Source organism: Lissotriton vulgaris, chromosome 5 (assembly GCF_964263255.1).
Source record: "Lissotriton vulgaris chromosome 5, aLisVul1.2, whole genome shotgun sequence".
Classification (NCBI taxonomy): Eukaryota; Metazoa; Chordata; class Amphibia; order Caudata; family Salamandridae; genus Lissotriton; species Lissotriton vulgaris.
In genome coordinates, this window is record NC_141693.1 from 108,918,893 (window position 1) to 108,932,038 (window position 13,146).

Here is a 13,146-nt window from a genome sequence, read left to right on the forward strand (position 1 = left end):
AATCTCTTCAAGGCCATGTGGCTGCGCCCTCCTCCGCCGAAGGTGTTGACGACGGATGCAAGTGCATCGGATTGGGGTGCTACTCTGGGTCAGTGGACTGTCCCGGCTCATTGGCAGGGGTCGGAGTTCCGCCAGTCCTCCAACTGGAAGGAACTGTCTGCTGTGGAGTGAGCTCTCTGGTTATTTCAGGGTCATCCACTGGGTTGCAATGTTGTGGTACGGTCTGACAACACCATGACAGTAGCTTACATCAATCATCACGGCAGTACTCAAAGTCCTTCCTTAAATCTGGTGGCCTGTGCGAATGTGAGTTGGGCGGAGCTTCATCTTCTAGCCATTTCTGCTCAGCACATCCGGGGCTTGGACAATGTTGTGGCAGATGCACTGAGTCGCAGATTTCCATCACCCCTGACTTTGCGCCTGTCTCTCAGGATATTCTGGTAAATCTGCCGGAGGTTCGGGACTCCTGTGATGGATTTATTCGCTTCCAGGGCCAATGCTATGCTTCCCCGCTTTATTTCCTGGACTCCGGAATGGGGGAGTTTGGGGGTGGAGGCCTTGTCTCCCCAGTGGCCTCCTTGGTTACTGTATGCCTTTCCTCCTTTTCCTCTCATCCCTGCATTTCTATTGAACGTTCAGAGGGTGGGGGCACAGGTGGTGGCTGTATTACCACACTGGCCCTGGTTACTGAGTCTGGCGGTGGGTCGTCCTTGGACCTTGCGTCGCTGCTCATCTCCCCTGAGATCTGCCACCCCTTCTCTCCTGGTCCCTCTCACCTTGGCGGTCTGGATGTTGAATGGCTGTCTCTAGGGGGCCAGGGTTTGCCTGACCACATTATTACTGTGAAGCTGGCCTCCCTTAGGAGGTCCACTTTATCTTCTTATTCTAAGCAAAGGGCTTCTTTCACCTCTTAGGGTTATGAGCTTGGTTTCTCTTCTACCACTTGCCCTGTCACTGATATTCTGCAATTTTGTTTGGATATTATGCTTTGTCTACGCTAAAGGGCCAGTCGGCTGCAATTCGGGCTTTCCAGGATCCGGTTTCCCTGCCATCTTCGGATGGGTTGTTGGTGCCTCGGTTGTTCCGGAGTTTCTCTCTCTCCTCTCCTGCTGTTCATTCTTCTGTGCCTCCGTGGGATCTTTCTCTGGTCCGGCTTGCTCTGCAGTCCTCTCCTGTTGAGCCTTTGGGGTTGGTTGATCTCAAGTTCCTGTCCTTTAAGGTGGCTTTTCTGGGGGCCATTACCTTGGCTCGGAGGTTGGGTGAGCTCACTGAGTTTCATTGTTCTCCTCCGTTCTTGTGGTTTATGGACGATGCTTTGGTCCACTGTTTAGATCCTGGTTTTCTGCCTAAAATACGTTCTAAGTTTTATTCTTCTCAGGAGTTGATCCTGCCTTCTTTCTACCCTTCTACTTCTTCTCCTGCTGATCAGTTGTTACACACTCATGATGTTAAGCGTGCTTTGACCGTGTATGTGGACCGGTCGGCAGCTTTTTGCTCTTCCGACTCCCTGTATGTGATGTTTGGGCAGGCTGGTCATGAGAAGGCTGCTTCGCACCTTCCACTGGGTCATTGGATCAAGTCTATCTTTTCGTTGGCTTATCAGGGCTCTGATTTGCCTTGTCCTTCTGGGATACAGGCCCAGTTTATGAGGGGTGTCTTGGCTTTGTAGGCAGCCTTTCATGGAGGGCCTCTGGATGAGATCTTTTGTGCTGGGACTTGAGCTTCTGACTCTACTTTTGTGAAGCATTACTGTTTGAATTGTGCCCTGGATAAAGATAGTAATAGTAATTATTAAAGTTGCCCAAAATTGTTCTTATGGGCCCACCATTGGTGCTACCACATGCCTGGTCTGCTGAACACCAAGATTGTCTAGTTTTAATTCCACGTCTTGCCTCTTTCTTCAACCACCGTACTTCCTGTGACTTTTTCTCACTATTGCAGGTTGGTTTTATTCACTGCTTTCATCCTTTACCACTGTTTTCCAACCTTTCAATCCTTCCTTTTCTGCCTTTCTCTCTGTTGTTGTGGTCATGCCTGATGGCAAAGACTGAGCAGCAATACACAAATGGGAGGGCTGTTTTTCACCGCCTGCAAACATGGGCACAAATTAAGAACTCAGGAAGGCTACTGGAGACACATATTTGAAGGTAGGAGGTAGCAGCTTCAGTGCGAGAATGGTCAGAGGCCCAGCAAAATTAAATTTTGCCATTTGGGTGTTTCCCCCTCTCTAGAAGAAAAAAAAACACTTTTCAAGGTATTTGTGGCAACCTGAAGATATCTTGTGGTCTCTTGTAGTAGCACCATGGGGCTGCTTACTACAGCTCACTACAACCTTCCTTACAGATGTCCTTTATAATCCCAGGACTTTCCACCCATCAAAATTACCGTCACCAAAGGACCCAATATTTCAAAGGGGGTGATAACAGGCCACTCATAATGGTGGCTGTATGAAACACCATCACATGTAGGAATTACATACATTGGGTGCCCGATTCACAGAACTAACTTAAGACAAAATCCTAAACTTACTACCATTTACTCATTTTGCTATTCACAGAAGGCACTTACTCATTTTGGTATTCACAGAAGGCACTTACTCATTGACGAGTAAGTGCCTTCTGTGAATACTAAAATGAGTAAATGCACTTACTCATTTTGGTATTCACTGAAGGCACTTACTCATCAATGAGTAAGTGATTCTGTGAATACCAAAATGAGTAAGTGCCTTCCGTGAATACCAAAATGAGTAAGTGCCTTCTGTGAATACCAAAATGATTAAGTGCCTTCTGTGAATACCAAAATGAGTAAGTGATTCTGTGAATACCAAAATGAGTAAGTGCCTTCTGTGAATACCAAAATGAGTAAGTGCCTTCTGTGAATACCAAAATGAGTAAGTGCCTTCTGTGAATACCAAAATGATTAAGTGCCTTTTGTGATTACCAAAATGGTGTTAAGTTTAGGATTTTGTCTCTAGTTAGTTCTGTGAATCGGCCCACGTTTTTTTAGGGTGGAGGCTGCTAGATGGGGTACCAACAAGTTTATGTATCACATTAGTGGGATACAAAGGATTGCACAAAGAGGAGCACACTTTGCTTTTACACACAGAGAGCTGCATGTTAGCAGCTCCCTGGATGTAAAAGCAATGCTGGCTCTTGCAGGAGGTGGGGAGTCGGCCGAGACCGGGAGGGCCTATAGGTTCCCCTGCGATCCCCAACGAAGAGGCCTGGCCCTGGTTGCTTGGATCCGCAGGGCCAAAATCAGCCTCGATAGGGGATCGCGGTGTTCCCTTACTTTTTAAAAAAATGTAAAAGTTTTAAAAAAGGGGGCAAGCTGCGGGAGATGAGGTTCCCAGGGCCAAAGTCCCATTGACTATTAAAAATAAATAGTAAAGTCCTGGCCCCACGGGATGAGGTCCCTGGGGCTGAAATCAGCCCGGGAGATGTGCTGAGCATCCCCCCTCCCATTTTATTTTATCAAGAAAATAAAAAAGGGGTCAGGCCCCGGGGGATGGGGTCCCAAAATGGTCCAGAAAAGGGGGGCCACGTGGCCCCCTTCGTAAAAAAATTTTTAAGAAAGCTGCACCGCCAACCTGCCGGAGGCCCCGCCCTCTTTCTCCACTACCCTACAAACGCACTGCCTGGCACGTTCCTGGTTCGGATATCAAGTCCCCTTGGCTGCTGAGGGTCCTTAGGGACCAAGAAGACTTACTATTACCTCCAGTAGGCCCCACACAGTGAAATTGCTGAGAGGTGGTCGGAGGTCTCGCACCCTTTCTCCACCACCCTGCAAACGTGCCTCTTGGAGCATTGCTTGTGGAAGGGTGAGGTCGGTGAGTGAATGGATGTGTCAGTGGTTTATGGATGAGTAACTGCATATGTGAAAGGCAGTATAGGTGAGTGCAGGTGAGGGTTGGGAATATTTGAGTGACTGCATGTGTGACTTAGTGTGGCCGTATGGGTGAGTGAGTATTTGTATGAATAAGTGAGTGGGTGTGGGTATAACTGCCTATGTGAGTAAGTGGCTATGTAATTGATTCTATGGGTGAGTGACTAGGTGTGTGAGTAGTACTATGGGTGACTATCAGTGAATGAGTGACTGTATGGGTTTATTAGTGGACATATTAGTGGCTGTATTGGTCAGTGATTTGGTTATGAGTGACCGTATAGGTGAATATGTGTTAGTATATGTATGAATAAGTGAGTAGGTGTGTTTATAAGTGTATAGGTGAATAAGTGGCTGTGTGGTTGACTTTATGGGTGAGTGAGTAGGTGTGTGAGTAGCTCTATGGGTGACTAACATGTGAGTGGGTGTATGGGTGTATGAGTGGATATACCAGTGGTTGTATTAATGAGTGAGTTGGTGTATGTTTGGCTGTATGGGTGACTGAGCAGATGTGTGTGTAGTCCTATGAATCAGTGAGTGGGTGTGTAAGTATAGGTACAGGTGTCAATGGTTTTGATAATGCTAGTGTGGAAGTTGGAATGGGTGTATGAAAGTTTATGTTGGGAGTGTGAGTGGGTGTTTCAGAGATTCTGTGGATGATGTCATTAGTGATGTAATTTGAAATGGCATCAATTATCTCATCAGAGATGTCACTGACCATGGCCCTAGTGCTGTAATATGTGAGGTCATAAAATGTGCATTGCGGGGGCGTAAGTTATAGTTAACTTAGCTAGCACTGTGGTTCAGTCGAAGAGCCAGGTCTTGGGGTCCTTTCTGAATTGAGGCAGTGACGGTGATTGCCTGAGGTGGAGAGGCAGGGTGGAATGGAAGCTTCCAGCTATGCTTGTGACACCCAGCCAAAGCATGTAGGGCATCCTTCCACAGTTGAGTGCCCTTTGTGGCTTCCCTAACAAAAAGTGTCAAATTAGCCTCACAGCTTCCACGGGGCTCTAGAGAGAACTGGTTTAGGGGCTGGGATAGCAACCACAGGTCCAATGGCATGTACATTTTGTAATGTACCTTTTCTACAACCATCTACAACCATGAAAACCCTTTCTTATGGATGATTGATAATGGAATCTAAGAATCTGCAAGGAGTACATAGATGCACAGTCTACTGATTATTTTCTCCAGTGATTTAACAAAAGCATGGGATAGGGGGCACTATTGGGGCATACTCCATGCCAGCTCCGCAGGATAACCACTGACTATGTAAATCACACTCATTTGTATTAATTGTATGTAAACTTATGCTGCACGAATAACCTGAAAATCTGGCCTGGCTGCGGGCCAGTGTTAGACACCACTGAGTTACCATTATTAAGACAATTTCCAAGCGCAACATAACAAATGACAAGGGTCGTACACTGGCTGAACACAAGTAGATGATTAAAACCACTCAAAGGTGTGATCACAATGAAATGGACAACAGGGAAGTGTTCAGGAAGGTTATTTTTCATTCCTGGTGGCACCATAATACCTGCTTGCTATGCTCCACATTCGAGTCATCCATGGTCAGTCCATGGAAGTGGTACACTTCTCAGCAAGTCTTATGCTTATTGCTTTCAGGTACAGGAAGAGTGGGCTCTCATTCTTCAGGGATGATCGGCTTGATCCAGTGCATTCCACCCTGGCTGCGCTTTGCCCAGTGCATGAGAAGATACCATGACAGTGGGAGTCGATTCCCGCATCTGGCCAATGCTGCAAAATACGCCACCGTTTTCATCATGGTCGCTCTGGCCATCCTGTGCTCCGGTGACAAAGGTAAACCTGGGTGGACTGAAGGGATGGTATGCTGAAAGTACACCGACCTAGTCATCTGGCGCTTGACAGGTATCCATCAATCAATCAGTATTTGTATAGCTCAGCACTGTTATCCCGAAGGGTTTCTGGGTGCTGAGGGTGCCATGTTTCCGTCGAATAGCCAGGTCATGAGCTTCCATCTGAAGTCCATCAGGGAGGGGCCTTTTCGGAGGTGGTGGGTCAGCAATGTAGGAGAAGGAGAGCCCCCGCAGTGGCTGCAATGGATGTGGGGTGTGTGCGAGGGCATGCGAGGCGTAGGGCAGGCGTATTGTGGGTACGTGGAAATTCAGTTGATGGTTGATGTAGGATGGTCCTTAGATTGTTTAGCTGCCTTTCTACTGCCAAGAATGGAGGACCAGCCTGACTGTCTTCTGGTGCCACCAATGGGCAGAGTGTCCAGGAGCCCATCTTTGTTAAGCACAGGAAAGAGCAGAGCAGAGCAGAGGGAGGAGTCACAGAAGCTGAAAACACAGTTCCTTCTGCAGACAGTGAGTGGTTGACTTGCAAGGGCTGACTGACCACTGAAGGCTACAAATCTCCTGAGTGAGTTATTGGGCACTGGCAGGAAAGTGAGATTCCTAATAGGGTTTCTTTCTCCGTCGAGTCATTACTACATGCCCTGTGTTTCTCAGTTAAGAAGCGTAGGGAAATCACAATATTTTGTGTACCTCAGAGGAACATACGTGTGACTAACCTGACACCTGTTTGCACCATTAGTTGCTGGCTCACTAGTTAATGCAATACCACTCAGAGTAGATGTATGAAACTTCTGGGAACTCTACGGAAATCAGGAATGATTGAGGTGACCCCCCCCTCTGGGAGGGAGCTTGAAGAGTAGTTGTTACCTCACTGGTATGAGCGTGAACCACTAGCATGGAGATAACAAAGGACGGGATGAGTGTGGATTTGTACCCTGAATACGAGCTGTACTCAGCATTCTGGAGAGCCATAGCTGCCCTCCTTTCATTTTAACCCGCTGAGTAAGAGACCTTGCGAATAGACTTTAGGGGGCATGGCACCCTGCCACCTTGTGAGTGTAATTCTTTTTTAATTAATGCATGGCAGAAACCTGCAAGCCGAATGGAAGCCCCTGGATCTAACCTGAACCTATCACACTGGCTAGGAAGTGCCCTTGCTGATATACAGGTCAGCACCCGCTGGAAACACACGCAGTGTGGAGTGCCACCTGAAGGGGTATGGAATGCATTGGTTGGGAAACCAAAGCAACATGTTCATGGATGAGCCAGGGTTATCTACAGTTTACCAACAGTGAATTGTAACTGGTCATGGTTTGACCATGTAGTTAACTAAGTAGTATCTTAGTCAGGTCTTACCTGTTCAAGTCGTCAGCCTCACCGAAGGAGGAATCACTATAGGCGTCTTGTTTGAAACAAAGTCCCTGGCGTCCGATAAATAGCGCTCTACTTCTGGGTTCGCAAAGGATCCCGGGAGATGTAGTTTTGTTAAAAGTGACTCGTGCTGATTTTTTGCATTTCGGCTATCTTTCGATGAGCTGATGTAATGGAAAAGGATCAAGGATATCTTCCCTTTTACAATCACATCTGATTGAGGAACTTCAAAAATAAATGGTGCAGTGTAAAAAAACAATAATGTGCTGAGATAAACAAGATTAACTACATTCCAAGATGGCCACCGCAGAGACTCTGAATTCAATCGGCATATAAACAACACTAACAGGACTCATGATTAAGTCGAATTAAGTCTCACAAAGAGGTTGAGACTAATTTGAACAAAAAGGGATCCTTTGCGAACCCGGAAGTAGAGCGATATTTATCGGACGCCAGGGACTTCGTTTCAAACAAGACGCCGATAGTGATTCCTCCTTCGGTGAGGCTGACGACTTGAACAGGTAAGACCTGACTAAGATACAAGAAGGCTTCAGTGAATCTGTTGCGAGTAATTAGATGGATTACCAGTAACCGGCTGTACCCTCTTCTTTGCAGGCAGTCGCCACTCAAAACAAAAAGCCTGTGTACACTGTGCTTGCACAACTATCACAAGTAAGACACATCACACACAGATCGGTGCTATCTGGCTAATTATTCACCCTTTGATAAAAGAAGGCAAATTGCTTGACTATTAATTGAGGACGAGTATAATCACCCCCATCAACCCCCACAATATGATTTATAGCACAGCTACCCTTTTTATCAGATATCAGATGTGTGAGAAGGTGTCCTTCTTTTTCACCATATTCATACTGGAATGTCTCATCTTCTGATAGCTAGCAGCCACCCTCCTGGTTACCCCCCGGTTAGGTATTTGCCGCCTCTTATTCAGCCTAAGATTTATGGACTGCACCCAAGGGTTGCTTTAGAGAAGGGCCTATGCCTGTTGCAACTCTAAATCCAGAGAAGCCTGCCATCATTGGACCAGTTCAAGTTGCCTGAATTTATTTTGATTTCTTATGAACCAGAGTGCTAGCCCCCTAATGTGCACCTTCATGCAATCCCATACAGTTGCACCTGAAGAGGTTCCTTTATTAATACGTATAAATTCTACCATTAAGCTTTTAAAATACTGGCAATACTCCAAATTGGTGAGGAGATGGCGAGGAAATGAAAATGCCCATCAACTTTCTATCCCTTCTTGCAGAATCTGCATAGTCAGTATGATAGCATTATGATCAGAAGTAATCTTAGGACATATCTCAATATACGCCACTTATAACATCTGCCCTTTTGCCAATATCATATCGATTCATGAATATTGCCTTTGGGTAGAGGAATAATAGGTGCAACCTGGCCATAGAGGGAATAGAGTTCCCCATGCATCCTCTAGCCTGTGCAACCTCTTCAGTTCCAAGATTACAGCCCGAGTTCTAGCCATCCTAATATTTGCTTGATTGTTAGAAGAGTCAATATTTTACTCCATAACACAGTTAAAATCACCCATTACAACCAAATCTCCAGACCAATCCAGCAATTCTATAGTTAAAAAATCACATGTATCTGGGTCATTCAGATTGGGGCCATAAACAACACAAATAGTATGTGTCTGGCCATTAATTGCTAGTTGAACTAAACATCACCTTCTCCTGCTATCTGCAGAGGTTCTGATCATTCTAACTGCCAAGCTCTTAGACTTCATTATAGCCACAACACGTATGGACACTGTTTGAGATGAACAAATTATACTGCCATACCCCAATTGATTTAAAACTTGCTGGTCTTTGGACACCAAGTGGGTTTCAGTTATGCCCAATATGTGTGGTTTATAAGCTACAAGTTCCTCCTGCACTAACTGCAGCTTGCGAGCTTGGTTTAACACAGTGATGTTCCAACACGTAAATTTCAAGCGAAACATTGTGTTACTATAAAGTTAGCAGATCCTTCCCTATCTTTGGTATCAAATTGTCTCCCTAGCACCACATTTATATTATATTCTACATGACGTTTCAGCTCATTCTGACTCTTAAAACCACCCCAAACCCATCCTCCCCTTGATGTGTAATAGTGTTAACACAAAAGACTCCAATACCTCCCGTGACCCCCCAGACCCTGCTCCCCCAAGGATGGTCCCACCCTCCCGTCCCTGGAAAAGGAATTAGCCACCCCTTCACTGTCAGCTGGATTTATACCATCAGTGAGAACACCTCCGCAACCCCCCACACCCACACCCACCTCAGTAGAGATATTAAACAGTCCCACTAGTTCTACCATATAGGACCTTAAAGGTTAATGTCCGAAATATTTTCTCATTAAATGACAAACAAACAAAAAGTTGCATTAATAGTTTGGAGCCCTATCCAAGGAGAAATTACCCTAACACCACTGACTCAAAGCTTTAGAAGCTTCCAACTCCAAATGGAATTTTCGTAGGCGTCCATCTTTAATAACCTTAAGACATGCTGGTTCTTGTAGAAACACCTGAGCCCCAACTGCCTTTAGCAGATCTATTAGCTGATGCATCTTGCAGCGTTGATCCATTGTAGCTTTGCATAAGTCTGATCGAACATAAATGGAGATTGAATCAACTATTAGAGGTCCTGCAGGGCAGGCTTTAAAATAGATAGTTTGTCTCAAAAGGAAGTTACCAATGAAGAAAAGGATAGGGCGGGGGTGCGAGAATTGTGACTGTACCGCTTGCTTCATAAGTAAAGGTAATCTATGAGCCCGCTGACTCTGAGAGTCCATATTCCAGTCTGAAAGCTCTGAAATGCCTCCTGAAGTAAGTTGATCACAAAAGCTCTGGGAGCGCTGCCTTCTTTCCTCCCTGGTATGCTAAAAAGCCATACTTTTTTGCCTCTGTCTATTTTCTAAATCTTCAATTTTGCTCTGAACAGATGCCATTTGACTCTCCTGCTCCTTGATTGTTTTGACAGTTACTGATCCGACTTCTTCTGCCCCCGCCACCCATTACTGAAGCCCTGCTGGTGACTTCCGAGGGAGCCCGATGCATAGCTACATTGTCCGCCTTAACCTGAGCATAGTGGTCTAGTGCCTCTGTCCACTGGATCTGTAGAAATTGAAGAATTGTTATTAGAGAGGGTTCTTTTGCACCTTGTATGTCAACATAGTTAGTGTGATCCAAAGTGTTAGCACTAGATGCAGACGCGCACCGAAAGCGTTTGCACCAGATGTGGCTGCACAAGATTTGTGCAATTGTCTAACAAAAATAATCACTATAAAGTACCCAGGCATCTTCTCCCTCTAGTACCCATGCATCATCAGCAACATTGTCAAACAAAACCTATCCCTGTGCACTTTGCAGACATTCCATCCCATGTGGTTGCCAGGCATCATCAGCGAAATTGTCAGACAATACCCATCACTCTGTACTCTGCAAATATCCTCTCCCTTGTGTTGCCCAGGCATAATTAGCAATATTGTAAAAAAAAAAAAACATCACTGTGAATTAGCCAAACACCGTCTCTCTTGTGGTGCTCAGGCATCATCAGTAATGTCGTCAAAAGCATCACTGTGAAATATTTACAAATCCACTCTCTTGTAGGAATTTGACATTATTGGTGATATTGTCAAACAAAAACACATCACTGTGATGGACCAAACATCCTCTCTCTTCTGGTACCCAGGCATGATCAGTGATATTGTCAATAAAAACGTATCAATGTAATATACCTATATATTCTGTACTAAGTAGGAATTTGGCATCATTGGTGATATTGTCCGTCAAACCCATCGCTTCGAAGTACCCAGGCATCCTCTCCCTTGTGTTACACAGGCATCATCCGTCACATGGTCAAACAAAACTCATCCTCGTTCGGTTCTAGACACCATCTCCCTGTAAACCTGGCCATTGTCAGTGATGCTGTCCAATCAGCCTATCACTTTTTCAAAACTCACACAACAGCTTCCTTAATGAGGCCAGGGCATCATTAGCGATACAGTCCTCAAACAAAGCCCTTCACTCTTTCAATACTCAGACAATCTCTACCTTTGGGAGACCTGCCCATCATCAGGGATTTTGTCAAACTTTCGCACACTGGAGCTTTGATGCCAATAAGAGCCCTCAGATCAGGAAAGGGGACTTTTCTAGTTTGCATTGCTCATTTTTGTTTTTTTGATGTACAGCGCCATACATCACCTTATCGCTCCATTGCCTCTTGGCTCTGCCGCCTATTAGAAAATGTTTGTTGTAAATGCTGTTCATAAATAAGGAAGGCCGGGGAGAGCTCCTGGAGCAGAGGCAGTGTCGCTTCCTTGACGACTGATTTATGGCACCTCTCAATATTCCTTCTTGAAGCGCGCCCCATTTGTTATTCGTGAATAAAGAGCTCAGAGAGACGCCAGCGGGAGCTTGCGTCGCTTGTTGATGATGTCATCTCTTGCAGATGCCTCCGGCGGGGCCAGAGTGTGTTTCTACCTCTGGGTCGGGGCTGCGTGCGCGAGCACGGTAGTCACGACCACCTGGGACCTGAGGATGGACTGGGGACTGCTGGACCGGAGCTGCCACGAGAACCGCTTCCTCAGGGAAGAGACCGTTTATCCCAAGAAAGTAAGTCACCTTGATAATATCAAAGAGGCTCTTGTGTAAGCTGTGAGATGTTGATGTACAATTACATTTAGTGTGCTGCTATATTAAGGAAAATAGCCCATCTATCTATCTTAGTTCTATCCTAAAATTATGTTCAGTTGGCAAATCACAGAACTTACATTTTTTAACACCAATTATATCAGACATGCATAATAACTAATTTCTGCTTATGATGTATCTACGAACTACACTATATAACCTTGTAAACAACTCCACCGCTGTATGGGATATGCAAATTCATCTTTCAGTCAACAGGAGTAGGACTTTGTGTAAGTAGCCAAGAGTTTATATTAAGAATGTCCAACATGTTTATGCAGTCTGTGGTCAATATTCCACATAATGATTTTGCAAATGGTCATCTGCCCCTGAAGGTATGTAATTCTGCATATGTAAATAAATACCGTACCTGAATCTGACCATGGACTGCACGAAAAAGGGTATTTTCCCTCACATTGCATAAAAGAAGACTGGGGTGAAGTTTTTATATACCTCTCCCAAGCATAAAAATTGCATCAAACTCAGTCACCCGTGGAGTTGTGTTACTGTTTGTGTCTGAGGATGTTTCAAACCACAGCCTCCCAAGGATGTCAAATGAGGCATTATTTGTCCCATTGATAACTGTTCTCTCCCACCTTCTGCTGTGTGGGGGAGGCCGGTGTGTGACTGTGGGATATTATTCCAGAGTATCAGGAGAAAATGTTCTTAGCAAATCAGAGACTGAGGATTAAATCCCACCACAAGGTGTCTGATTGCGATGGATGCAGCTTCCTGTTTGGAAATCAATAGACAGTTATTTAAAGGTTCAGGGATGTGGGGCATCTTATAAAAACCGGCAGATACCCCACCTGACAACCACGTGCTTCAGGCCAGTGGGTTCCCTACCTGCAACCGCAGTGCAACTCATGGCTGCTGCATGGCGGCCTTGGACAGGGACAGCGCAGTGGCCCTGGCGCATCTTGACAAAAACCCCTCTGCATCAGGACTATCTGCTTGTCCAAACCAACTCCTCCACCAGCATTCACTGGAGGCACAGAGGTCCTCACCAGGCAAGTGGATATCCCATTTCATTTTATTTATTTATTTATTTTCAAGTTTTATAGAGCACAAACCAGACCCGTGATGGTATCAGAGCGCTTTACAAGATAGATAGGAGGTAAACAAGGGACTTTGTGGGGGGAGAATACAGTTATGATAAAACCAGGCAGATACAATATTATACAAAGAGGCAGGCACTTTCAATCCCAGGATACCTGTGGGACAAAAGACAGGGGGAAACATTTAAAACAAGAGTCTCAGTTTGGGTGAGTATCATCCAAGAAGACCATGGATACTGCCGAGATAGAGGTTGAAACCGGGACTCTGAGATGCAAGTAATGCAGCGTT

At 45.4% G+C, this 13,146-nt stretch overlaps 1 protein-coding gene across 1 annotated transcript in view; it reads left to right on the top strand.

The window, feature by feature from the left end:
- Nucleotides 1–13,146, top strand: part of LOC147710315 (solute carrier family 53 member 1-like) — a 255,214-nt gene that overhangs the window by 134,973 nt on the left and 107,095 nt on the right. The window contains exons 12-13 of the mRNA XM_086919346.1: nt 5,512–5,706; nt 11,561–11,724. Coding sequence (XP_086775472.1) covers nt 5,512–5,706; nt 11,561–11,724 — 359 coding nt within the window. The remainder of the gene's footprint in view (nt 1–5,511; nt 5,707–11,560; nt 11,725–13,146) is intronic.